This window comes from Bufo gargarizans, unplaced genomic scaffold (assembly GCF_014858855.1).
Source record: "Bufo gargarizans isolate SCDJY-AF-19 unplaced genomic scaffold, ASM1485885v1 original_scaffold_1387_pilon, whole genome shotgun sequence".
NCBI lineage: Eukaryota > Metazoa > Chordata > Amphibia > Anura > Bufonidae > Bufo > Bufo gargarizans.
The window spans coordinates 1-27,938 of record NW_025334333.1 but is presented as its reverse complement, the minus strand read 5'-3'; the positions used below and the strand labels follow the sequence as shown (position 1 = coordinate 27,938).

Here is a 27,938-nt window from a genome sequence, read left to right as displayed (position 1 = left end):
GGCCATACTGGTGATATAATGGGCTGAGTCCTGCAGAACAACCTGCACCTAGATTCTCTCTGTTCCAATCTTCTGCGGTTTGGGTGATGCTCTGAACAGGATGTGGTTCTCAGACAGTAACTCAGGCTTCCTCTAAATTCTGATCACTACATTCACAACAGAAAAGGGGCAGGGGCTTGGTGCAACGCTCGTCACATCAGGGTGGTAATTGCCTCCGTAACACGGCTGCTTCCTCCACCAGAACCACTTCCTGTGAACTATTAAGTTCTGCAACTTCGCTTCAGCAAAGTAAGTAGAGAAATAAGGCAACATCGCAGCAGCAGGTGTGGAGGATGCACTAAACATATCAAGGAAGTCAGGTGTCAGGTCTACAGCCATGTCGCTAGCCATGAAAGCCAAGCAGAAAGTGAAGAAGAAAACCGTCAAGGACAAAATCTTTGGGTGCGATTTGTTGGAACATCTCCAAATGTCTGGACAAGAAGGTAAGTGCATAGGGACAGCAGCCATGTCTACTGCAGTGGTGCTCCACCTTCATGTCCATGAGCCATCTATAAGGTATAATGGGCACGGGGTTCCAACCATTATCAGCTCGTAGACAATTCAGGCTGAAATCCTTCATAATCTGGGTCTTGGCGAGCCTGACAGCGAATGGATGTCCACTTGGCTCACAGAATCTGTAGAAAAGTGGCTCCTTCGCATTAATTATGCCCCACTGAAAAAGCATCCCAACCTTAGAGCAGCGCTGGAGAAGGCCTGATGTATGGAGTCAGATCCGTGTATCTATGACTAATAAGAGATCTCAGGAAACCAGATGACAAAGACCTCTCAGCTGTGATGGATTCTGTTGTGTCCAACTAAGCTGTAGTACAGAAGATCTGTCAGCTCTGCTGTGCAGCGTAGTACAATGAGGAGCTGTCAGCTCTGCTGTGCAGCGTAGTACAATGAGGAGCTGTCAGCTCTGCTGTGCAGCGTAGTCTGGAAATATCAGTTTTGGAGCATATTTTATTTGAATGTACATTGTTATGTAACTCTTATTCCTCCTCGAAATGTATTAATAATGTTCAAATAGATTGTTACCATTTCCCTGGACAAGCGCACAGGATCATGGCTACTACTGGTCATCCTTATCTATGGTGCCAAATAATATTCTCAAACCACACAGAGTTGCTGGATTCAAAAAAATTATACAAACCGGATTCCAAAAAAGTTGGGACACTAAACAAATTGTGAATAAAAACTGAATGCAATGATGTGGAGATGGCGAATGTCGATATGTTATCTGTAATAGAACGTAGATGACGGATCAGACGTTTAATCCGAGTAAATGTATCATTTTAAAGGAAAAATATGTTGATTCAAAATTTCACGGTGTCAACAAATCCCCAAAAAGTTGGGACAAGTAGAAATAAGAGGCTGGAAAAAGTAAATTTGAGCATAACGAAGAGCTGGAAGACCAATTAACACTAATTAGGCCAACTGGCAACATGATTGGGTATAAAAAGAGCTTCTCAGAGCGGCCGTGTCTCTCAGAAGCCAAGATGGGTAGAGGATCACCAATTCCCACAATGTTGCGCAGAAAGATAGTGGAGCAATATCAGAAAGGTGTTACCCAGCGAAACATTGCAAAGACTTTGCATCTATCATCATCAACTGTGCAGAACATCATCCGAAGTTTCCGAGACTCTGGAACAATCTCTGTGCGTAAGGGTCAAGGCCGTAAAACCATACTGGATGCCCGTGATCTCCGGGCCCTTAAACGACACTGCACCACAAACAGGAACGCTACTTTAAAGGAAATCCCAGAATGGGCTCAGGAATACTTCCAGAAACCATTGTCAGTGACCACAATCCACCGTGCCATCCGCCGCTGCCAGCTGAAACTCTACAGTGCAAAGAAGAAGCCATTTCTAAGCAAGATCCACAAGCTCAGGCGTTTTCACTGGGCCAGGGATCATTTACAATGGAGTGTGGCAAAATGGAAGACTGTTCTGTGGTCAGACGAGTCACGATTCAAGTTCTTTTTGGAAATCTGGGACGCCATGTCATCCGGACCAAAGAGGACAAGGACAACCCAAGTTGTTATCAACGCTCAGTTCAGAAGCCTGCATCTCTGATGGTATGGGGTGGCATGAGTGCGCGTGGCATGGGCAGCTTGCATGTCTGGAAAGGCACCATCAATGCAGGAACATATATTCAGGTTCTAGAACAACATCTGCTCCCATCCAGACGTCATCTCTTTCAGGGAAGACCCTGCATTTTCCACAAGATAATGCCAGACCACATTCTGCATCACAACATCATGGCTGCGTAGGAGAAGGATCCGGGGACTGAAATGGCCGGTCTGCAGTCCAGATCTGTCACCTATAGAGAACATTTGGCGCATCATAAAGAGGAAGGTGCAACAAAGAAGGCCCAAGACGATGGAACAGTTAGAGGCCTGTATTAGACAAGAATGGGAGAGCATTCCTATTTCTAAACTGGAGAAACTGGTCTCCTCGGTCCCCAGACGTCTGCTGAGTGTTGTAAGAAGAAGGGGAGATGCCACACAGCGGGGAAAATGGCCTTGTCCCAACTTTTTGGGGATTTGTTGACACCATGAAATTCTGATTCAACATATTTTTCCCTTAAAATGCTACATTTTCTCAGTTTAAACTTTTGTTCCGTGATTTATGTTCTATTCTGAATAAAATATTAGAAGTTGGCACCTCCACATCATTGCATTCAGTTTTTATTCACGATTTGTATAGTGTCCCAACTTTTTTGGAATCCGGTTTGTACCATCCAGGGCCATCTTCTGCTGGACAGTAAGGTCCACGTGGTTTCTTAATCACCCAGACTCTTTTCTCTACATGGCAAACGTCAGTTTTCAGGCTCCTCCCATTTTCTATGCACAGGATCAGTCAGTCTCTAGGATCCTCCTCCTCTCTGCACATGATCAGTCAGTCTCTAGGCTCATCCTCCTCTCTGCACAGGATCAGTCAGTCTCTAGGATCCTCCTCCTCCTCTGCACATGATCAGTCAGTCTCTGGGTTTCTCCTGCTTTCTGCACAGGATCAGTCTCTTGGCTCTTCCTCCTCTCTGCATAGGAACAGTGAGTCTTTGGGCTCCAGCTCCTCTTTGTACAAGATCATTGATTATTTTGCTCTTCCTCCTCTCTGCACAGGATCAGTCAGTCCTCCTGCTGCCCTTCTTTTCTCTGTACAGGATCAGTCAGTCCTCCTGCTGCCCTTCTTTTCTCTGCACAGGATCAGTCAGTCCTCCTGCTGCCCTTCTTTTCTCTGGACAGGATCAGTCAGTCCTCCTGCTGCCCTTCTTTTCTCTGCACAGGATCAGTCAGTCCTCCTGCTGCCCTTCTTTTCTCTGCACAGGATCAGTCAGTCCTCCTGCTGCCCTTCTTTTCTCTGTACAGGATCAGTCAGTCCTCCTGCTGCCCTTCTTTTCTCTGCACAGGATCAGTCAGTCCTCCTGCTACCCTTCTTTTCTCTGCACAGGATCAGTCAGTCCTCCTGCTGCCCTTCTTTTCTCTGCACAGGATCAGTCAGTCCTCCTGCTGCCCTTCTTTTCTCTGTACAGGATCAGTCAGTCCTCCTGCTGCTCTTCTTTTCTCTGCACAGGATCAGTCAGTTCTCCTGCTGCTCTTCTTTTCTCTGCACAGGATCAGTCAGTCCTCCTGCTGCCCTTCTTTTCTCTGCACAGGATCAGTCAGTCCTCCTGCTGCCCTTCTTTTCTCTGCACAGGATCAGTCAGTCCTCCTGCTGCCCTTCTTTTCTCTGCACAGGATCAGTCAGTCCTCCTGCTGCCCTTCTTTTCTCTGCACAGGATCAGTCAGTTCTCCTGCTGCTCTTCTTTTCTCTGCACAGGATCAGTCAGTCCTCCTGCTGCCCTTCTTTTCTCTGTACAGGATCAGTCAGTCCTCCTGCTGCCCTTCTTTTCTCTGCACAGGATCAGTCAGTCCTCCTGCTGCCCTTCTTTTCTCTGCACAGGATCAGTCAGTCCTCCTGCTGCCCTTCTTTTCTCTGCACAGGATCAGTCAGTCCTCCTGCTGCCCTTCTTTTCTCTGCACAGGATCAGTCAGTTCTCCTGCTGCTCTTCTTTTCTCTGCACAGGATCAGTCAGTCCTCCTGCTGCTCTTCTTTTCTCTGCACAGGATCAGTCAGTCCTCCTGCTGCCCTTCTTTTCTCTGTACAGGATCAGTCAGTCCTCCTGCTGCCCTTCTTTTCTCTGCACAGGATCAGTCAGTCCTCCTGCTGCCCTTCTTTTCTCTGTACAGGATCAGTCAGTTCTCCTGCTGCCCTTCTTTTCTCTGTACAGGATCAGTCAGTCCTCCTGCTGCTCTTCTTTTCTCTGCACAGGATCAGTCAGTCCTCCTGCTGCCCTTCTTTTCTCTGCACAGGATCAGTCAGTCCTCCTGCTGCCCTTCTTTTCTCTGCACAGGATCAGTCAGTCCTCCTGCTGCCCTTCTTTTCTCTGCACAGGATCAGTCAGTCCTCCTGCTGCCCTTTTCTCTGCACAGGATCAGTCAGTCCTCCTGCTGCCCTTCTTTTCTCTGCACAGGATCAGTCAGTCCTCCTGCTGCCCTTCTTTTCTCTGCACAGGATCAGTCAGTCCTCCTGCTGCCCTTCTTTTCTCTGCACAGGATCAGTCAGTCCTCCTGCTGCCCTTCTTTTCTCTGCACAGGATCAGTCAGTCCTCCTGCTGCCCTTCTTTTCTCTGTACAGGATCAGTCAGTCCTCCTGCTGCCCTTCTTTTCTCTGCACAGGATCAGTCAGTCCTCCTGCTGCCCTTCTTTTCTCTGCACAGGATCAGTCAGTCCTCCTGCTGCTCTTCTTTTCTCTGCACAGGATCAGTCAGTCCTCCTGCTGCCCTTCTTTTCTCTGTACAGGATCAGTCAGTCCTCCTGCTGCCCTTCTTTTCTCTGCACAGGATCAGTCAGTCCTCCTGCTGCTCTCCTCTACAAAGCTACAGCTACTCTTTGACAGCTGCTCATTGGCTCAGTGAGGTACTGCACTATGGATGGAATTCTAAATCATCTGGTCACTGGAATCTATGGAAATGGAAAATGCCAGCATCACTGAAGAGATCCCCCCATTGTGGCTGATTATTTCTCCAGGAAGACATATTGTCACTCAGCAACAATAAAGAAGGAAGTTAATACTGACACAACATATAATATAATGCACTTTTAACACTGTTGCACTCACACATGCAAACTCAAGATGTTACAGGGGGAGAAGTGAATAATTTTTTGGATGTGGTCATGGTTCCCACAGAGATGGGCACACATTGGTCTAAGTACAACATACACCTAAGTACCTCAGCGACTATAAATACAAATGTACTATAATGAGAAAAATATCAGACGTTCAGGCCCCATCTTAATCACACCTTGACATTAGGTGTTTCATACAGATCCATTGCCACAGGTGTATAACATCTAGCCTCGAGCCGTGCAGTCTACTATTACCACAGTGTATAACATCCAGGCTCTAGCCATGCAGTCTACTATTACCACAGTGTATAACATCCAGCCTCTAGCCATGCAGTCTACTATTACCACAGTGTATAACATCCAGGCTCTAGCCATGCAGTCTACCATTATCACAGTGTATAACATCTAGCCTCGAGCCGTGCAGTCTACTATTACCACAGTGTATAACATCCAGGCTCTAGCCATGCAGTCTACTATTACCACAGTGTATAACATCCAGCCTCTAGCCATGCAGTCTACTATTACCACAGTGTATAACATCCAGGCTCTAGCCATGCAGTCTACTATTACCACAGTGTATAACATCCAGGCTCTAGCCATGCAGTCTACTATTACCACAGTGTATAACATCCAGCCTCTAGCCATGCAGTCTACTATTACCACAGTGTATAACATCCAGCCTCTAGCCATGCAGTCTACCATTATCACAGTGTATAACATCCAGCCTCTAGCCATGCAGTCTACCATTACCACAGTGTATAACATCCAGCCTCTAGCCATGCAGTCTACCATTACCACAGTGTATAACATCCAGCTTCTAGCCGTGCAGTCTACCATTACCACAGTGTATAACATCCAGCTTCTAGCCGTGCAGTCTACCATTACCACAGTGTATAACATCCAGCCCCTAGCCATGCAGTCTACCATTATCACAGTGTATAACATCCAGCCTCTAGCCATGCAGTCTACCATTACCACAGTGTATAACATCCAGCCTCTAGCCGTGCAGTCTACCATTACCACAGTGTATAACATCCAGCCTCTAGCCGTGCAGTCTACCATTACCACAGTGTATAACATCCAGCCTCTAGCCATGCAGTCTACCATTACCACAGTGTATTACATCCAGCCTCTAGCCATGCAGTCTACCATTACCACAGTGTATAACATCCAGCCTCTAGCCATGCAGTCTACCATTATCACAGTGTATAACATCCAGTCTCTAGTCATGCAGTCTACTATTACCCCAGGTGTATAACATCCAGCCTCTAGCCATGCAGTCTACCATTATCACAGTGTATAACATCCAGCCTCTAGCCATGCAGTCTACCATTACCACAGTGTATAACATCCAGCCTCTAGCCGTGCAGTCTACCATTACCACAGTGTATAACATCCAGCCTCTAGCCGTGCAGTCTGCCATTACTACAGTATATAACATCTAGCCTCTAGCCATGCAGTCTACCATTACCACACAGTGTATAACATCCAGCCTCTAGCCATGCAGTCTACCATTACCACAGTGTATAACATCCAGCCTCTAGCCATGCAGTCTACCATTATCACAGTGTATAACATCCAGTCTCTAGTCATGCAGTCTACTATTACCCCAGGTGTATAACATCCAGCCTCTAGCCATGCAGTCTACCATTATCACAGTGTATAACATCCAGCCTCTAGCCATGCAGTCTACCATTACCACAGTGTATAACATCCAGCTTCTAGCCGTGCAGTGTACCATTACCACAGTGTATAACATCCAGCCTCTAGCCATGCAGTCTACCATTACCACAGTGTATAACATCCATCCTCTAGCCATGCAGTCTACCATTACCACAGTGTATAACATCCAGCCTCTAGCCATGCAGTCTGCCATTACCACAGTATATAACATCCAGCCTCTAGCCATGCAGTCTACCATTATCACAGTGTATAACATCCAGCCTCTAGCCATGCAGTCTACCAATTACACAGTGTATAACATCCAGCCTCTAGCCATGCAATCTACCATTACCACAGTGTATAACATCCAGCTTCTAGCCGTGCAGTGTACCATTACCACAGTGTATAACATCCAGCCTCTAGCCATGCAGTCTACCATTACCACAGTGTATAACATCCATCCTCTAGCCATGCAGTCTACCATTATCACAGTGTATAACATCCAGCCTCTAGCCATGCAGTCTACCAATTACACAGTGTATAACATCCAGCCTCTAGCCATGCAGTCTACCATTATCACAGTGTATAACATCCAGCCTCTAGCCATGCAGTCTACCATTACCACAGTGTATAACATCCAGCCTCTAGCCATGCAGTCTACCATTATCTCAGTGTATAACATCCAGTCTCTAGCCATGCAGTCTACCATTACCCCAGGTGTATAACATCCAGCCTCTAGCCGTGCAGTCTACCATTACCACAGTGTATAACATCCAGCCTCTAGCCATGCAGTCTACCATTATCACAGTGTATAACATCCAGCCTCTAGCCATGCAGTCTGCAATTACCATAGTGTATAACATCCAGCCCCTAACCATGCAGTCTACCATTACCACAGTGTATAACATCCAGCCTCTAGCCATGCAGTCTACCATTAACACAGTGTATAACATCCAGCCTTGAGCCATGAAGTCTGCCATTACTACAGTATATAACATCCAGCCTCTAGCCATGCAGTCTACCATTACCACAGTGTATAACATCCAGTCTCTAGCCATGCAGTCTACCATTATCACAGTGTATAACATCCAGTCTCTAGTCATGCAGTCTACCATTACCCCAGGTGTATAACATCCAGCCTCTAGCCATGCAGTCTACTATTACCACAGTGTATAACATCCAGCCTCTAGCCATGCAGTCTACCATTATCACAGTGTATAACATCCAGCCTCTAGCCATGCAGTCTGCAATTACCATAGTGTATAACATCCAGCCCCTAACCATGCAGTCTACCATTACCACAGTGTATAACATCCAGCCTCTAGCCATGCAGTCTACCATTAACACAGTGTATAACATCCAGCCTTGAGCCATGAAGTCTGCCATTACTACAGTATATAACATCTAGCCTCTAGCCATGCAGTCTACCATTACCACACAGTGTATAACATCTAGTCTCCTCTAAACTGAATGAATGTCCTGATGTCTCCTCCACATGGAAAATGAATGTACCAATGTCTCCTCCACATGGAATATAAGTCCTGATGTCTCCTCCACATGGAATGAACGTCCCCTGGTCCTGCGTAAAGTCCTTGGAATGAATGCATCCCCTGCCGGTTCTGTGTACTGATCACACGTGTATTTATACATGTAATCAGGTCACCACTAAGGCACCTTTTTTCTGAGTTAAAGTCCTCCCATAAGACAGCCCATCCATCCCATGTACTAATCTGATCGCCCGTCTGTGAGCCCTTCCTAGCTCTCCTATATCCAAAACTGAAGCCCATATTCCAGATAATATTACAGTATGGATCACAAGTTTTTACCTCTTTTATCTAGAATCGTATCTGCTTTTGCAGCTGCTGCCTGACATTGAGAATGGCTGCTTGGCTTACCTGCAATCTGAACACCCAAGTTCTGTTCTTGTTCTGTTGCCTTGAGTTTTATTCCATATAATGTGCAAGCAGCCTTACGTTTTTCTTTCACCTTCTATGTTCTTGGCCATGATGCCAGCTCATTGAGCTTATTTAATATAATTTGTGGCCACATCACGCTATGGGGTGCTTTTCGTCGCTGGGGACTGGAAAGCTGGTCAGGAAAGAAGAAGCAGTGCAGTTAATACGGGGCAGTTATTGGACCTGTCAGTCTACTACAGATTTAACACTGAAGGGAGATTCTCCTTCCAGCAGAACAAAGACCCAAAACATCCGTCTGAAGCTGCACTAGGGTGCTATAAGCGGAACTATGTAAATGTCTTAGCATGACCTAGTCAAAACCCAGAGCTGTGGCCTGACCCGAAGACTGCTGGACACCAAAACATCAAACCTGAAGGACCTGGAAGAATGGGCAGACATCCCAGGGTCTAGATGTGCCGATGCCCCAAGAGCATTTATCACTGCAGCAAAAGGGAGCTTCACGAGTCCTGACTTTCAGGGTTGAACACTAATGCACCGTACATTTCTCTGTTGTTTTTTTGTCTCAAAATCCTACAGCTTGATAGTTGTAGAGATTGTATAAATTCAATGCTATGAACCCCCAAAAATCAGCTTTAATTCCAACAAAACAGGGAAAACAACAAAGGGATGACATTTTTTGCAAGGCACTGTAACCCTCCTTACTGGCCCTAATACTATGACGACACCTATTCCCACAAGCAGAACATCACTGGCATGCTCCTCAGCCTCGCCATTGGCCGTAACTAGGGATTCATCAGAGATCTAGGTGCTCCTCATGTTGCTAACCCCAGATTAATAAACTCCTGTGCTCAGTTCCTCAGGTTCTGAAAAGCTGCACAGAATTTGTGGAGGAGCAGGGCATCGTGGACGGTATCTACAGGTTATGTGGCATCGCCTCTAATGTACAGAAATTGAGGTATGTGGTTTTTAAACAGCTTAAAGGGGTTTTCTATGATTTCCTCATTATGTTAGATTTAAAGGGGTTTTCTAAGATTTTTCTACAGATGAGCTGTCCTCAGAATCTGATGGGTGGGGGTCCTACACCCGGGGCCCCCCGATCAGCTGTGTGAGAAGACTCCTGTGAGCCCCGCAGTCTTCTCCCTGATCACCGAGCACAGCGCCGTACATTGTATAGTGGCCGTGCTCGGTATAGCACTCAGCTCCATTCTCCTCTATAGGACTGTCCTCAGGATCAGTCATCAGTATCTGATGGGTGGGGGTCCTACACCCGGGGCCCCCGATCAGCTGTGTGAGAAGACTCCTGTGAGCCCCGCAGTCTTCTCCCTGATCACCGAGCACAGCGCCGTACATTGTATAGTGGCCGTGCTCGGTATAGCACTCAGCTCCATTCTCCTCTATAGGACTGTCCTCAGGATCAGTCATCAGTATGTGATGGGGGGGGGGGGTCCTACACCCGGGACCCCCCGATCAGCTGTGTGAAAAGACTCCTGTGAGCTCCACGGCCGGGTGTAGGACCCCCACCCATCAGATACTGATGACCGATCCTGAGGACAGTCCTATAGAGGAGAATGGAGCTGAGTGCTATACCGAGCACGGCCACTATACAATGTACGGCGCTGTGCTCGGTGATCAGGGAGAAGACTGCGGGGCTCACAGGAGTCTTCTCACACAGCTGATCGGGGGGCCCCGGGTGTAGGACCCCCACCCATCAGATACCTGATGACCGATCCTGAGGACAGTCCTATAGAGGAGAATGGAGCTGAGTGCTATACCGAGCACGGCCACTATACAATGTACGGCGCTGTGCTCGGTGATCAGGGAGAAGACTGCGGGGCTCACAGGAGTCTTCTCACACAGCTGATCGGGGGGTCCTGGGTGTAGGACCCCCACCCATCAGACACTGATGACCGATCCTGAGGACAGTCCTATAGAGGAGAATGGAGCTGAGTGCTATACCGAGCACGGCCACTATACAATGTACGGCGCTGTGCTCGGTGATCAGGGAGAAGACTGCGGGGCTCACAGGAGTCTTCTCACACAGCTGATCGGGGGGTCCCGGGTGTAGGACCCCCACCCATCAGATACTGATGACCGATCCTGAGGACAGTCCTATAGAGGAGAATGGAGCTGAGTGCTATACCGAGCACGGCCACTATACAATGTACGGCGCTGTGCTCGGTGATCAGGGAGAAGACTGCGGGGCTCACAGGAGTCTTCTCACACAGCTGATCGGGGGGCCCGGGTGTAGGACCCCCACCCATCAGATACTGATGACCGATCCTGAGGACAGTCCTATAGAGGAGAATGGAGCTGAGTGCTATACCGAGCACGGCCACTATACAATGTACGGCGCTGTGCTCGGTGATCAGGGAGAAGACTGCGGGGCTCACAGGAGTCTTCTCACACAGCTGATCGGGGGGTCCCGGGTGTAGGACCCCCACCCATCAGATACTGATGACCGATCCTGAGGACAGTCCTATAGAGGAGAATGGAGCTGAGTGCTATACCGAGCACGGCCACTATACAATGTACGGCGCTGTGCTCGGTGATCAGGGAGAAGACTGCGGGGCTCACAGGAGTCTTCTCACACAGCTGATCGGGGGGCCCGGGTGTAGGACCCCCACCCATCAGATACTGATGACCGATCCTGAGGACAGTCCTATAGAGGAGAATGGAGCTGAGTGCTATACCGAGCACGGCCACTATACAATGTACGGCGCTGTGCTCGGTGATCAGGGAGAAGACTGCGGGGCTCACAGGAGTCTTCTCACACAGCTGATCGGGGGGTCCCGGGTGTAGGACCCCCACCCATCAGATACTGATGACCGATCCTGAGGACAGTCCTATAGAGGAGAATGGAGCTGAGTGCTATACCGAGCACGGCCACTATACAATGTACGGCGCTGTGCTCGGTGATCAGGGAGAAGACTGCGGGGCTCACAGGAGTCTTCTCACACAGCTGATCGGGGGGTCCCGGGTGTAGGACCCCCACCCATCAGATACTGATGACCGATCCTGAGGACAGTCCTATAGAGGAGAATGGAGCTGAGTGCTATACCGAGCACGGCCACTATACAATGTACGGCGCTGTGCTCGGTGATCAGGGAGAAGACTGCGGGGCTCACAGGAGTCTTCTCACACAGCTGATCGGGGGGTCCCGGGTGTAGGACCCCCACCCATCAGATACTGATGACCGATCCTGAGGACAGTCCTATAGAGGAGAATGGAGCTGAGTGCTATACCGAGCACGGCCACTATACAATGTACGGCGCTGTGCTCGGTGATCAGGGAGAAGACTGCGGGGCTCACAGGAGTCTTCTCACACAGCTGATCGGGGGGCCCGGGTGTAGGACCCCCACCCATCAGATACTGATGACCGATCCTGAGGACAGTCCTATAGAGGAGAATGGAGCTGAGTGCTATACCGAGCACGGCCACTATACAATGTACGGCGCTGTGCTCGGTGATCAGGGAGAAGACTGCGGGGCTCACAGGAGTCTTCTCACACAGCTGATCGGGGGGTCCCGGGTGTAGGACCCCCACCCATCAGATACTGATGACCGATCCTGAGGACAGTCCTATAGAGGAGAATGGAGCTGAGTGCTATACCGAGCACGGCCACTATACAATGTACGGCGCTGTGCTCGGTGATCAGGGAGAAGACTGCGGGGCTCACAGGAGTCTTCTCACACAGCTGATCGGGGGGCCCCGGGTGTAGGACCCCCACCCATCAGATACTGATGACCGATCCTGAGGACAGTCCTATAGAGAGAATGGAGCTGAGTGCTATACCGAGCACGGCCACTATACAATGTACGGCGCTGTGCTCGGTGATCAGGGAGAAGACTGCGGGGCTCACAGGAGTCTTCTCACACAGCTGATCGGGGGGTCCCGGGTGTAGGACCCCCACCCATCAGATACTGATGACCGATCCTGAGGACAGTCCTATAGAGGAGAATGGAGCTGAGTGCTATACCGAGCACGGCCACTATACAATGTACGGCGCTGTGCTCGGTGATCAGGGAGAAGACTGCGGGGCTCACAGGAGTCTTCTCACACAGCTGATCGGGGGGTCCCGGGTGTAGGACCCCCACCCATCAGATACTGATGACTGATCCTGAGGACAGTCCTATAGAGGAGAATGGAGCTGAGTGCTATACCGAGCACGGCCACTATACAATGTACGGCGCTGTGCTCGGTGATCAGGGAGAAGACTGCGGGGCTCACAGGAGTCTTCTCACACAGCTGATCGGGGGGCCCGGGTGTAGGACCCCCACCCATCACATACTGATGACCGATCCTGAGGACAGTCCCATAGAGGAGAATGGAGCTGAGTGCTATACCGAGCACGGCCACTATACAATGTACGGCGCTGTGCTCGGTGATCAGGGAAAAGATCGCGGTTTTCACAGGAGTCTTCTCACACAGCTGATCGGGGGGCCCCGGGTGTAGAAACCCCAATCAGCAGATACTCAGGAGTAAAATGTCAGAAAACCCTTTAAATGAAAGAAGTACACTGACCTGGTCTCTGTTGCTCCGGTTGTATTCAGCGATCTTCCGGTCACAGGCTTGTTTACTTCTGGCCGAGCTACGGACGTGGTCATGTGCGCCACTGCTGCCAACTGGTTGCTCAGTGGTGATGTGTCCCCAAGAGGCATGTGACCTGCCAGTGATGTGCCATTGAGGGACATGTCACTGCTGAGGCCTGTCATTGGCTACATCAATGGATATGACCCTGTCTGTAGCCTGGGGCTGGAAGATCGACCAACACAGCCAGGGCGCAGAACGGCAGCAGAGGAGACCAGGCGACTGCGATTCTTTCATTGGGTCAAACGAAAAACCAAGGAACTAAAAACAGTGACTAAAACCAAGGAAATCCTGGGAAATCCCTTAAGGCCTCTTTCACACAACCGTATGGCTTTTTCAGTGTTTTGCGGTCCGTTTTTCACCGATCCTTTGTTTAGTTTTTTGTTTCCGCTGTGTTTCCGTTTCTGTTCCGTTTTCCGTATGCCATATACAGTATACAGTAATTACATAGAAAAAATTGGGCTGGGCATAAAATTTTCAATAGAAGATTCCGCAAAAAGGGAACGGATACAGAAGACATACAGATGCATTTCCCTATGTGCTCAGTTTTTTTTGCAGACCCATTGACTTGAATGGAGCCACGGAACGTGATTTGCGGGCAATAATAGGACATGTTCTATCTTTCAACGGAATGGAAAAATAGAAATACGGAAACGGAGTACATTCCATTTTTTTTCTGGAACCATTGAAATGAATGCTTCCGTATACGGACCATATACAGAACGCAAAAAATGGCCCGTAAACGAATAAAAAAAACGGTCTGTGAAAGAGACCTTAGGGCTCTTGCACACGTACGTGCCATTTTTTGCGGTCCGCAAATTGTGCATCCGCATAAAACGGATGCCGTCCATGTGCCTTCTGCAATTTGCGTAACGGAACAGGAGGCCCATTATAAAAATGCCTATTCTTGTCCGCAAAATGGACAAGAATAGGACATGCCTCATAATTTTTGCATGGCCACGGAACGGAGCAACGGATGCGGACTGCACACAGAGTGCTGTCAACATCTTTTGCGGACCCGTTGAAATGAATGGTTCCATATACGGAATCAAAATACGGCCCGTATACGGAACGCAGAAAACATTCGTGTGCATGAGCCCTTAAAGCAGGGGTGCACAACGTTTTCTGGTTGGGGGCCACATTGCCAGACTGAACCAATGACGAGGGCCGAAATTACAATTTCAAAGGTGTATTAACAACTGGAATATTGTACTTATGGCATATTGAACACACATTATATACCATGAATGTCTGGGTACACTTAGGGTTAGGGTTAGGGTTAGGGTTAGGGAGGACTCCCATCTTATCGGAGAAATACATGTGAGCAGCCACAAGACATAGGCATACATGTCTGTCACCAGATGGTTGGGGGCCGCACAGGGCCCCCGGGCCTTAAAGGAAGACAACGTAGAAAGTGACTGAGCAATCAACCTAAATACAAATAATAATACATATTCTTTATGTTATCTCTCCAATCCAGACAAGAGTTCGACATAGAGCGGCCCCCAGATCTCAACAAGAGTACCTACCTGCAAGATGTCCACTGTGTCAGCTCCCTCTGCAAAGCTTATTTCCGAGAACTACCCAACCCACTCTTAACATATCAGCTCTACGACAAGTTTGCTGTACGTATATCAAAGGCTGTGGTAGATTGAACGACCTAGCAGGCCATTCTCAGGAGGGAAGCGTTTGTTCCCGGCAATTGCCTGCTCGTTAGTGGAGGAGACCGCTGCTATTACATGCAGTGATCTCCTCCTGAGCATGAGCAGGCGTGGTCACTAACATCATCACTTGTCCCCATACTGACTAGCCGGCAGCAGATCATGATTACACACCACCATCTGGATTGCCCGAGTAATTGGCGGCAGTATTACACAGCCAGATTATTACTAACAAGTGTTACTACAAATACTCGTTAACAATGACCTGGCCGATAATCGACCAGTCTAATACAGGCTCAAGAGTGGTCACCCAAAAAATTGTTGAGGTTTCAATCATGAAAGACTTTTTACTTTGTTACATTATCTCCAGATTCTAATCAGATGTTCCCATCATCCGCAAACTCTTATGAGATGTTCCCACCATCACCAGACAGACCGTCATTAGACATTCCCTCCATCATTACACACTTCTGATATTACCATCATGCTCAGATTCTCATAAGATGTTTCCACTATCGCCAGTGACTTATCAGATATTCCCAACATGTCAACAGTGCACAGATGTTCCCACCATATCCAGACTCTCTTCAGATGCTCCCATCATCACCAGGCTCTCATTAGATGTTCATACGATCCACCAAGAAGAAGTAAAGAAATCAGCGGCACTCACCAGTTGCAAGATGTCATCATTCCATTATTTATTGCGATTTGCAAGAAATGCATAAGAGCATCGTAGGGCTGAGGCGGACAGACCTTCACTTAAAACAACAGCCGCCTAAGCGGCAAACGGCAGCAACGGCTGTTTCGCACAAATGTGCTTCTTCCGGCTACCTCATTAGATGTTCCCTCCATCAGACAGTCAGATATTACCAGCATTTTTTCACAAGTCGCTCATTAGATGTTTCCACCATCACCATACAATTAATAGATGCTTACTCCATCATCAGACGCTATTACCACCATGCCTAGATTTCCTCAGATATCTCCATCATTGCCAATTAGTCACTAGATGTTCCCCAATCACCAAAGATGTTCCCACTACCCTAAACTCTCATCAAATGTTTTTGCCATTCCCAGAAGCTCATGGAGTGTTCCCACAATCTTCAAATACCCATTAGTTGCTCCCACAATCCCTAGAGACTCATCAGATGTTTCTTCCATCCCAAAAACATTCACCATATATTCCAACCTCCAGACTCTCAATTTGATGTTCCCACAAATAGCTACAAACTCACTATTTGGTCTCATTATCCCCAAAGACTTATCAGATCATCTTATCATGCCCTTACAGAATCCTAAAAACTGTCACCAGAAGTCCCCACAACATCAGCTCATTAAAATGTACAAATATCTCCGGACTCTCTAGAAAGCTCAAGAAAATTGTCAAATGTTCCTAGTATTGCCCGACATTCATCAGATGTTCCCACCATCTTCAGATGCTACCACCACCGCTAGAAATTGACCAAATGTTCCCATCATTCACCAAAATTTCCCACCATCTCCAAACACAATTTCGTTGTTTCCTACTAAAGGCTCATGAAGTTTCCATCATTAGTGTACAACAATACAATGTCTGAGCTCTGTTAGAAGTCATAAAAGCAAGCAATAAACCTTACGGTGAAACATACCATCTCCTGTGAGAAAATACTCCAGCATGCTGATATTTATACCTTCTAATTTTGGTTTCTTCAGGATGCAGTGGCCATACAACTGGAGGAGCAGCGACTGATAAAGATTAGAGAGGTGCTGAAGGAGCTTCCGCTTCCACATTACAGGTATGAACCCTGCTGACCACACTCATACCATCTTAAAGTGGTTGTCTGACATAATGAATAATAAACCACAACTCCAATAGCCTAAAATAAATGATGTTCTACTCGCATCCTTCTCCAGTGCCGTCCTCTGCTGGTTTACAACTGCAGCAGTGACATGCACAGTGCTATGACAGTGACTGCTGCAGCCAATCACAGTCCTCAGAATCAGTCGTGTCTGAATCAAAATGGAGACCCAGACTGCAATTTATAGGAGAGACCCTCTAGTGGGCGTCCACATTTTTTGTTTTCCCACTCGTTGTAATATCTTTCATCAGGTATGTTTCTGGCTCTGTAATTCTAGGACCTTGGAATATCTCATGAGACACTTGCTCAGAATGGCCTCCTACAGCTCCCAGACCAACATGCATGCAAGGAACCTGGCCATTGTCTGGGCCCCTAATCTGCTCAGGTATGCTGATGTGTCCCCCTTCTCCAGCCAGTGCTATCACTTACCTTCAGCTCCTATTGCGGAAGAACCTTCGCCACAGGTGCCGTCACAGAATATGGCCAATGTCTGTATGAAAAGGCTCAGATAACAGGGCCCACAACACACGGCTTCACTCCCAATAACCAGGAGACACACCGCCAAACACTACAGGGTCAGCATTCAGCACAAGGAGCCATAGGAGCAGATAAACCGTGGACATAATACCGCAGACACATCTGCACAGGGAACTATGGGAAATGAAAATCCTCTCTCTATACTTAACCATAGTTGCTGGAACATACAGAACACACCAAATACGTCACCTTTCATGGTCTGTCTAACTAAATATGGGGGTATCCCATCTTAAGGGCAGATCCAGAGTACCACCAACTTCCAATATCTATGTGTCCAGGGTTTTACGATGTACTGTTACTGCATTTCCTTCTCATACTCCTTGAATTGTGTCGTGGGCCCCGTCGTGGTGGCCATTGTCATCACTGTCGTTCCTGATGTTCTCCAGCAGTTTCCTCTACATGATACTGAACTTCAGACTGATTAAGAAGGAGGTATCAGGGGGCTCATGGTCTCTTCCATCTTATAGTATCGCAGCCATTCAAATCAATCCTGACCAAGAGTATTCTCCCCTAATGGCCTCAATTATCCTTTATACTTCTAGGTCCAAAGACATTGAGTCTTCAGGTTTTAATGGCACGGCGGCGTTCATGGAAGTCAGAGTCCAATCCATTGTGGTAGAATTCATCCTAACACACGTGGAACAGGTGTTTGGAGACTGGATAAATTATGGTAGGAAATCACCATGGTCACTTGGAAGGAAGGTTGAAATCAGACTCCAAAGGTTCTACAATGGAGAAGAACCAACCCTGTAGTGATTCCTCACAATCAGCCCTCATTCTTCCCCTAGAAGACTCTGCTCTGTGTGACAGCTGTAAATTGCATGAAAATAACCAGCTCCAATCAGTGGAGTTACCCATGACCGCTGCTTCCCGCACCATGCTAATGCCTCCATGCTACTGCCTGGTACTCCAGCCTCTGTTCCCCCAGACAATGGCTAGGTTAGGGGTCCTCCCCAGTCAAAGGGTGTCTGAAATTTAAGGTTCCTGGTGACCAGCAAAGATGTTGAAGTGCAGAGCTTCTGTGATTCTCCTGCGTTTATTCCTGTCTAGGCTTCAGCTTGTACCTGTCCTGCCTTTGTGTTCCTGCGCTTTCAGATTCAGTTCTGTTCATGTTTTAAAAGGTTTTCTGATATTTTACTACTGATTACATAGTCCTAAGGATAGGTCATCAATATCTGATGGGTGGGGGGTCTAACACCTGGGACCCCTGCCGATCAGAATGAGAAGTCACTGGCACTCCTGTGAGCACAACGTTTTCCCTGCTAACGGAGCACATCGCTGTACACTGTATAGTGGCCGTGCTTGGTATTGCGCTCAGCACCAATCACTTCCATGGGGCTGAGCTGCTCCAAGGTCATGTGACTGATGAACGTGATGTCACTGTCCTAGGATAAGAAGAGAAAAGGCCGTGGGGCTCACAGGAGTCTTCTCAAACAGCTGATACGCGGGGGCTCCCTGGTGTCAGATACTGATGACCTTTCTGATGTGCCTGTCAGCCTGTTCTGTGTTTTCATTCACTACTTGTGCACAGTCTGGATCTGTATTTAAGTCTTAGTGACTGTTCAGACTGCCCCTGCTGTTTTAGTGCATTTTTAGTATCCTAAGCTCCTGGTGCCTGCACTAGAGTCCTGACCCCAGTGGATCAGGTGACAACTACACTGGGACTATCCCAGGAGTTAGCAGTCCGGTTGCATCAACCTACCCTACATTACAATATCTCAAGTTATATTCTTTACATGCTCATCATGACGACTATTCCTAGTCTTTCCCATGATTACTTCATCAGATACTAAAAGTACGTCAGATATTAACTTAAAATGCCTATTGGACCAAAACCTTGCAAGTTGTCAGTGTGATGCCCATATTGTGTTATACCACCAGGAAAAGAGAACGAAGAAAGCACCTTTGCCACAGTGAACTGGCCAACCTGTGTTCCTGAGGATTATTACCGCTCGCTGTCCTACAATCTACCAAACATGCTGAACCATGGGGATGGTCCACCACAAATTCGCCCTTACCACACCATCATTGAGTTTTCAGACCACAAGTAAGTCTTTGTGATGTCAATGTGTGCTCCTGAGATGGTTCATCATTGACCAGTTTACCGCACGTGGTCTTAAACCATGTGTGACCACAAGACAGCATTATAATCATAAAATTGTCCACAGGAGGAAAGGTTCTTTGAAAGCAAAGAAATGGAAATCAATCTTCAACCTTGGAAGGTCCAACCCAGAATCCAAACGCAAGTCTCAAAAACAAGATGACAAAGGTAAGAGCTCAGAGCAGAGGTCACGGGTCAGAAGTTGCCCTTTTCTTCCCATCATTTGCATCTTCTAAACCTTGTGAATACAGAGTACACAGCTAACGCCATCTCTGCTGACCCAGGACATCCGTTCAAGCTTTAATGTCCTACAGAATCTTATCTTTAGATCAACGTTTCTGTTGCAGATGGAAAGTCAGGAAAAATGAGCCTTCGTCCAGCCAAGAGCATGGACTCCCTGAGTTCAGTCCCTCATGCGACACATGGTGAGAAGATTTCTTTACATATATACTGTGAAAAATGTGAGGAAGATCAAGGGATCAGTATGTTGAACCACTTTGTAGCTTTTGGAACAGTCTAGCTGTCTGTATGTGAAATCTATGTTCGATATGAGTAAACACTAGTAAAAAAAATATGGGTCCACATATCCATCTCTAAGTAATCTGGTATGCTCCTTCTTGACAAACTGTAATGTCTCAGGTAGCTGGTGATGGGTGTAGTCAGAGGCCATTCAACCCTGTCTAGCTTAACATCTCAAGGTCAATTTCCACCTTTAATTGTCGGGTCGTTTTGGGTCCTGCACCAATTTAGGAGCTAATGTGTAGTACACTATGCTTTTCCATCCTGCAGGGTCCAGCAAAAAAAAACACAATTTAAATAAAACTCTATGGTGACTGCATGGCATCCATCAAAGCATCCGTTTAAAGGGGTTGTCCACTTTTTTACATTGATGACCTATGCTCAGGATACGTAAATCAATATCATATTAGCGGGGGGGGGGGGCAAGGATATAGGGCAATTACAGCTCAGCCGTCCCCATTCATCTCAGTGGTTGGCTCTGCAGTATTCACTTGAACCAACGGGAAGGAGCCGTCCACTCAAGTCAACGGGAAAGAGCCGTCCACTCAAGTCAACGGGAAAGAGCTGTCCACTCAAGTCAACGGGAAAGAGCCGTCCACTCAAGTCAACGGGAAAGAGCCGTCCACTCAAGTCAACGGGAAAGAGCTTTCCACAGAAATGAAATGAATGGGAGGGAGTCGACCACTGAAGAGAATGGGACGGCTTAGTTGTAATTACACCAATCACTGCTGCAGTTGCGACGGCAAGCCGGTGAACAGTGAAGAGAAGGCAGCGCTCATACAAGAGGAGTCGACCCCTGCCGATCGGATATTAATGACCTATGCTCAGGTCATCAATATAAAAATAGCTGACAGTCATTTCAACCCCTTAATGACCGGGAAATTCTTAGATTTTTGTTTTTTCCTGCCAGCCCTTCCAAAACCATAACTTTCCAGTCACATAGCTGTATGAGGGCTTGTTTTTGAGGGACAAATTGTACTGTCTTATTTCACCATTTACAGTTGCATACAATGTAGTGGGACAAATTCCAAATGGGGTGGAATTATAAAAAAAATTAAAAATTAAAATAAACATTTTATGGGTTTAGTTTTTACAATGTTCCCTTTGAGATAAAACTGACCTTTTCTCCTCATTGTCCAGGTTAGTATGGTGTTCCCTATGAGATAAATCTGACCTGTTCCCTTCATTCTCTAGATCAGTACGATTACAGTGATACCACATTTAGGGTACTTTCACACTAGCGTTTTTCTTTTCCGGCATAGAGTTCCATCACAGGGGCTCTATACCGGAAAATAACTGATCAGGTATATCCCTATGCATTCTGAATGGAGAGTAATCCGTTAAGGATGCATCAGGATGTCTTCAGTTAAGTCGTTTTGACTGATCAGGCAAAAGATAAAACCGTAGCATGCTACGGTTTTATCTCTGGCGAAAAAAAACTGAAGAGTTGCCCGAATGCCGGATCCCGAATTTTTTCCCATAGGAATGTATTAGTGCCGGATCCGGCATTCAAAATACGGGAATGCCGGATCCGTCCTGCGCATGCGCAGACCGGTAAAAATGTGGAAAAAAAAAGATACAAGACGGATCCGTCTGTCCGCATGACAAGCGGAGAGACGGAACCGTCATTGCAATGCATTTGTGAGACGGATCCACATCTGGATCAGTCTCACAAATGCTTTCAGTCAGCGGCAGATCGGCGGATCAGGTGGGCAGTTCCGACGACGGAACTGCCCGCCGGATCACACTGCCGCAAGTGTGAAAGTAGCCTCATTTAGTTTTCTGGGTTTTGTTTTTACAGTTTTACCTATTATATTAAACTGACCTGTTCTCTTCATTCTCGGGGTCAGTACAATTGCAGTGATACCACATTTATACAGTTTTATGGGTTTTGTTTTTACAGCGTTCCCTATGAGATAAAACTGACCTGTTCCCTTCATTCTCCGGGTCAGTACGATTACAGAGATACCACATTTATATAGTTTTATGGGTTTTGTTTTTACAGTGTTCTCTACGAGATAAATCTGACCTGTTCTTTTCATTCTCCGTGTCAGTACAATTACAGAGATACCACATTTATATAGTTTTATGGGTTTTGTTATTACAGTGTTCCCTATGAGATAAAACTGACCTGTTCTCTTCATTCTCCGGGTCAGTACGATTACAGTGATACCACATTTATATAGTTTTATGGGTTTTGTGTTTACAGCGTTCCCTATGAGATAAAACTGACCTGTTCTCTTCATTCTCCCAGTCAGTACGATTACAGTGATACCACATTTATATAGTTTTATGGGTTTTGTTTTTACAGCGTTCTCTATAAGATAAAACTGACCTGTCCCTTCATTCTCCCAGTCAGTACGATTACAGTGATACCACATTTATATAGTTTTCTGGGTTTTGTTTTTACAGCGTTCTCTATAAGATAAAACTGACCTGTCCCTTCATTCTCCGGTCAGTATGATTACAGTGATACCACATTTATATAGTTTTATGGGTTTTGTTTTTACAGCGTTCCCTATGAGATAAAACTGACCTGTTCTCTTCATTCTCCCGGTCAGTTCGATTACAGTGATACCACATTTATATAGTTTTAGTTTTTTGTTTTTTTTTACGGCGTTCCCTATGAGATAAAACTGACCTGTTCTCCTCATTCTCCGGTCAGTACGATTACAGAGATACCACATTTATATAGTTTTATGGGTTTTGTTTTTACAGTGTTCCCTATGAGATGAAACTGACCTGTTCTCTTCATTCTCCGGGTCAGTTCGATTACAGTGATACCACATTTATATAGTTTTAGTTTTTTTTTTTTTACGGTGTTCCCTAGGAGATAAAACTGACCTGTTCTCTTCATTCTCCGGGTCAGTTCGATTACAGCGATACCACATTTATATAGTTTTATGGGTTTTGTTTTTACAGTGTTCCCTATGAGATGAAACTGACCTGTTCTCTTCATTCTCCGGGTCAGTTCGATTACAGTGATACCACATTTATATAGTTTTATTTTTTTTTTTTTTATGGCGTTCCCTAGGAGATAAAACTGACCTTTTCTCTTCATTCTCCGGGTCAGTACGATTACAGCGATACCACATTTATATCGTTTTTCAGATTTTTAATGCTGAAAAAAAAAAAAAAAAAAAAAAAATTGGGAATTTTTTTTATTATTCTTTGCATCGACATATTCTTACCCCCATAACATTTTTCTTTTTATGTGTACAGAGCTGTGTGAGGGCTCATTTTTGGAGGACGCTCTATACTTTTTATTAATACCATTTTGGGGTGTGTAAGACTTTTTCATAACTTTGTATTCAATGTTCTGTGGGAGGTGAAGCCCCCAATAAAAAAATAATTTTGTCATAGGACTTCACGTTTCACTACAATTTAGGTAACTATGTTAAATAAGGCAATACCTTAAAAAGTTTTATTACCATTTTGTCATGAAAATCTTTTTTTGAACTGAAATGAGCTCACCTACACACACTAAACTTGATTCTTCTTCCCTGTGAGGCTTCTCTTGGTGCATTTACGCTTGTGAGTAGCATCTGAAATGTCTCTCTGAAGCATCCAACAATAGTCTGCCATCATTGTAATGCTCAATTTTCCCTGGTATGTCCTTTCCATCTCTTTAATGTCTTGGTGGAATCGTTCACCTTGTTCCTCACTCACAGCTCCCAAATGTTCAGGAAAGTAGTCAAGGGGGGACTGGAGGAAGTGCACTTTCAAACTCATCAGGCAACCTAAAGCTTGAAATGCTTTCAGCTTTTGACCGATGATCTTCTAGTGAGGATCTTTGTTTTTGCCTAAAAATTTCAGTTTGACTTCTTTAAATGCAATCCACCCTTCTTTTTAAGGATCCGTCATGGTATTGACAAACTCTTGATCAACTATAAGCCTTTTTCTTGTCTGGCCCGACGAACACACCTTCCTTCAATTTTGCCTCCAACAGGCCTGGAAACTTGGTGACCCAAGTATTTGAAGCATTCTCCATCTCTTGGAGGTGATTTTACGAATTGGTTCATCAATTTTATATGGAGAGGTGGTAGAAGAATTTTATAGGAAGGTACCAAAGTTTCTCGGAGGACATTTTTTTCACCGACTGTTAGCACCCTCGGCTGCCAACTCTTCTTGGTCCAGTGATTTTGTCGGTCTCGACTGTCCCATAGACACAGAAAACAAGGGTATTTGGTATACCCAGCTTGTTGCCCGAGCAGCATGCACAAGACCTTCAAGTCCCCACAGACTTGCCAACCATGGTCTTCATATTTGAGTTTACCAAGAACCAATTCCAAGTTCTCATTAGGTTTTTATTCAAGTGTATGGAATGACCTACAGGTATGGAAGCGTAAAAACCACCGTTGTGGAGTAAAACTGCTTTGAGACTTCCTGGGCGAAGTAAGGAACAAACTACTTTTCACGATGTCTGAACCATGATGGCGACACTGCTGGCAACAATAAATTCCTGCTTTTCAGCCTTGATCCGAGTAACTCAGCGGCATCTTTGGGAAGATTCAAGTCTCTCACCACATCATTCATCTCCTCCTGAGAAAACTATTTTGGTCTTGTATTATAAGTCAGATTCTTTAGGAAAGATTAACCCCTTCTACCATTAGAAGCACAGACTCAGGGCTGAGGCTTACACATACAGCATGCTGCTGGGTATCCCAGTAGTCAGATATGTCACTCAGAGCAACACTTGTATTCAACCCCTTTTGCAGGGAGGGGCATAGACTATTTACCTGCAAAGAACAACAAAGGACCAAGAAGAGAACTAGGGAAATGAGGAAATAGAATCCCCCCCCCCCCCCTAAAACTTGCTTAGCTTATGTATATATTGCTGACCATCAGATTTACAGTGCTTTATTGTTTTTTTATAACTCATAAAATGCCCAAAAAAACTTAAAGGGGTTGTCTATCTTAAATGCACTTATGTGAATTAAATAGTAATTTGGACTTTATATTTGGTTAAAAACCCATAATATTAAAAAAATTCCGAAAAAGAAAAAGATAAATTTGAAGACAATTTTGCGGCTAATTATAATTTCTAGGAGATTTTTCAATATTTAATTTGTTTTTCAGCACACCAAAATACATGGAAATTAGATAAAAATAATCAAACAGCTTTTTAGTTGCAGACCTGTATAATCAGTAAATCAGCTATTTTGACTTTTTTTTGCTTTTCACTGTATAGGATGAATATTTTTATATCCATCATCATATCATACAATAATCAGGAGGGGGAGACAGTGTCTTGATTTGCGCTTGAGGGGTTTTAATCGACAACTTTGTGCCAAATTTTTCTCTAGTCCTAATTTGCAGCTTGTTTGGGCGCAATGTTAGACAGTTTTTGGCAAATGTTTTTGATAAAAATGAGACCTGCCCAAAGGTGGTCTAGGAACTGGTGCAAGCTTCAGACAGCATGGTGTCGTGTCTTCCCTTCACCGCTCTAACTGTTTTAACAACCCAAATCATCAAAAATGGGGCAGGCAGAACATAAACCTATGATAAGGTATCTGCCCAGCATTTCACAGTGACCACATCAGGACATCACCTTTTACACACGACTAAAATGGTCGCACTTCCTGCCAGTCCTAACAGAAAACTGTCCTCATTAACCGGTCTATGGAAAATGGCAGGCATACATTCAGGCACTGTCCAAGAGTCATGATCACTTTAAACCTTCTAAATATTTGTACCATGTCTTTTTTTGTCCGCACATATTCCATTTAACGCTGAAGCCTTTGTCCCCTTCCATTCACAGGCAGTGATTTGGGGCAGAATGGGGTGGCACTACGATCTCCCAAAAACCAACTCTCTCTTCGAAGGGAAAGTTTTGGGTCTCCTTCCAATGAAGAGAATGTAGAGTTTCCATTCTTGGATTCTGGGGAGCAGCTGTCCTCAATGGACACAAACGATGCAGAGTGTGAAGAAGAAGGTCAAGCCAAGTCAGAGCCCACAACCCCCAAACCAGGAAGGTCTGCGATAACAGGGAAACCACCAGGTCGTTCTCCTAAATCGAATCAAAGCCGGGCTGAGAAGTGTGTTGGAGTCCACATCTCTGGACCCTTCTCTGTTACACTTCCCTTCCATATTACATCCAATCTATCTCGTTTGACCAGAGGGATGGAGTGTCCAGGATTGAGCATAATGGTTCCACAAAGAAGCTCAGAGAACATCTTCTCGCTAGAAAGAGACCTGTCTGCAGAGTCGGATGATACAGACAAAGTGACACTGAGACAAATGGCAGAGAAAGAAAATGGTAAATATCCACCTAATATGATGAGGGCAGCTTCATGGGTCACACATTTCCTAACATTACAGTCCAGTCAGGGTTGGTAGAACCAGAACAGGAATCATCACCAGATGTTTTTTCTCAGCGGCGAGCTCCTCATACTAACTCTCAGTCAGTAGTAGTAATCTCTGACATTTTCCCCACAGCAGCAGAGGAGGCCGGGAAAGAGAACACCCGCATTTCATTAGAGGTCCAAGACTCCTTCTCCTTCCTGGACGTCCAGGACACCAGCATAGAGAAAACACCAGAAAACACAGTGGACAGCGAGATGCTGGGGTATGAACTACAGGCTGAGAACAAGGCAAGTCCTCCTCCTCACCCTACCTGTAACTGAGTGCCATTTCCTTTCTCATCAGAGGCTTAGGCTGATGTTCACCCTGTTCCTCATGCTATACATTAGAATTCCAACTGCTCCGACTGGCTGCTGCCATGTGGAGGAGGGGCTGAGAAATCTACCTATAGTACCAGCTAGAGAGGAGGCAAGAAAAAGATGAAGAAGAAAAAGATGAAGAAGAAAAAGATGAAGAAGAGAGAGAGAGAGAGAGAGAGAGAGAGAGAGAGAAGGAAACAAGAAAAGGAGAGAGAAAAAAGACAAAAAAAAAAAAAAAAGGAGAGCAAAAATTTTTTTTTAAGATAGGCAGCGATAGAGAGAAAAGAGAGCAGGGGAGAAGAGAGTAGAAACAAAGAGAAAAGAGATGAGGGGGAGAGAGAGAGAGAGAGAGAGAGAAAAGAAGATGAGGAGAGAAAGAAATAAGGGAAAGAGAGGGGAGAGAAAGATAAAAAAAAAGCAGGAGAGAAGACAAAGGAGAGAGAAAGGAGGAGAGAAAGAAATAGCGAGAAAGAGGTGAGAAAGAAAAAAGAAAGAAAGAGCAAGAAAGAGGGACAGGGAGAAAGAGTAGACAGAAAGAGAAAAGGAGAGCAAAAGAAAAAGAGAGCGATAAAGGAGAAAGAAGACAGGAGAGAAACAGTGAGAAAGTGGGACAAAGAGAAAGAGAGATAGAGACAGTTAGAAAAAGAGAGAGGAGCGCTAAAGAAAATAGAAAAAAGGAATCTAGCGAGAAAGAGATGTATTGACGCCACCCCTAAGACTTCAGGAGCTCATTTCTGAGGGTCCCAAGCTCAGCACCCCCTTCCCCTTTGATGCTAGCTAGACTTATCCATTTTACCATAGGACTTGAAGAAGTTGACAGCTCCCCGGTTTGGCGGCTCTGTGGCGCTCTTATTCATGTCTCATTTTGGGAGACTGAAGAATTTTTACATAGACCTCCACCTAACGAGTAACACTTTCATTCAGAAACTTCCTACTCCTCTAGATTATAAATGGTTGGCGCATCAGTCCCATCCAAAATCACATCTTCTATATGGGTCTCTATCACCCCTACAAAATAAGGGCCCCCCAGCTTATATGAGAGGTGGTCTAATATGGCTTGAATCCACACACACTCTCACGGGTTCTCGAGAACTTACACACTGGCTTAACACACCTTCTGTTTTTAAATGAATGGAGGTCTGTCTTAACAGCTCTAGTTGGAGATGTGGTTCTGAGGAGGGAACCCTAGGCCATCATTTCTGGTACTGCCTAGAGGTCAAGGATTACAGCGCCAAGATTGAAGATA

General features: G+C 45.9%; 1 protein-coding gene across 2 annotated transcripts; it reads left to right on the top strand.

The window, feature by feature from the left end:
* Positions 1-190: 190 nt before the first annotated feature.
* Positions 191-26,813, top strand: ARHGAP30 (Rho GTPase activating protein 30). Of its 2 annotated transcripts, XM_044274015.1 has the most exons (12): positions 191-482; positions 9,640-9,742; positions 14,855-14,999; positions 16,728-16,810; positions 17,151-17,258; positions 17,953-18,080; positions 19,292-19,457; positions 19,579-19,679; positions 19,859-19,936; positions 25,792-26,289; positions 26,469-26,598; positions 26,679-26,813. In XM_044274015.1, exons 1-12 carry the CDS (start codon positions 377-379, stop codon positions 26,689-26,691), a joined length of 1,659 nt encoding a protein of 552 aa, XP_044129950.1. In that variant the 5' UTR covers positions 191-376; the 3' UTR covers positions 26,692-26,813. The 2 variants fall into 2 exon arrangements, with proteins under 2 accessions (XP_044129950.1, XP_044129949.1); XM_044274014.1 differs by having other exon boundaries at positions 26,469-26,811.
* The last annotated feature ends 1,125 nt before the right edge of the window (positions 26,814-27,938 follow it).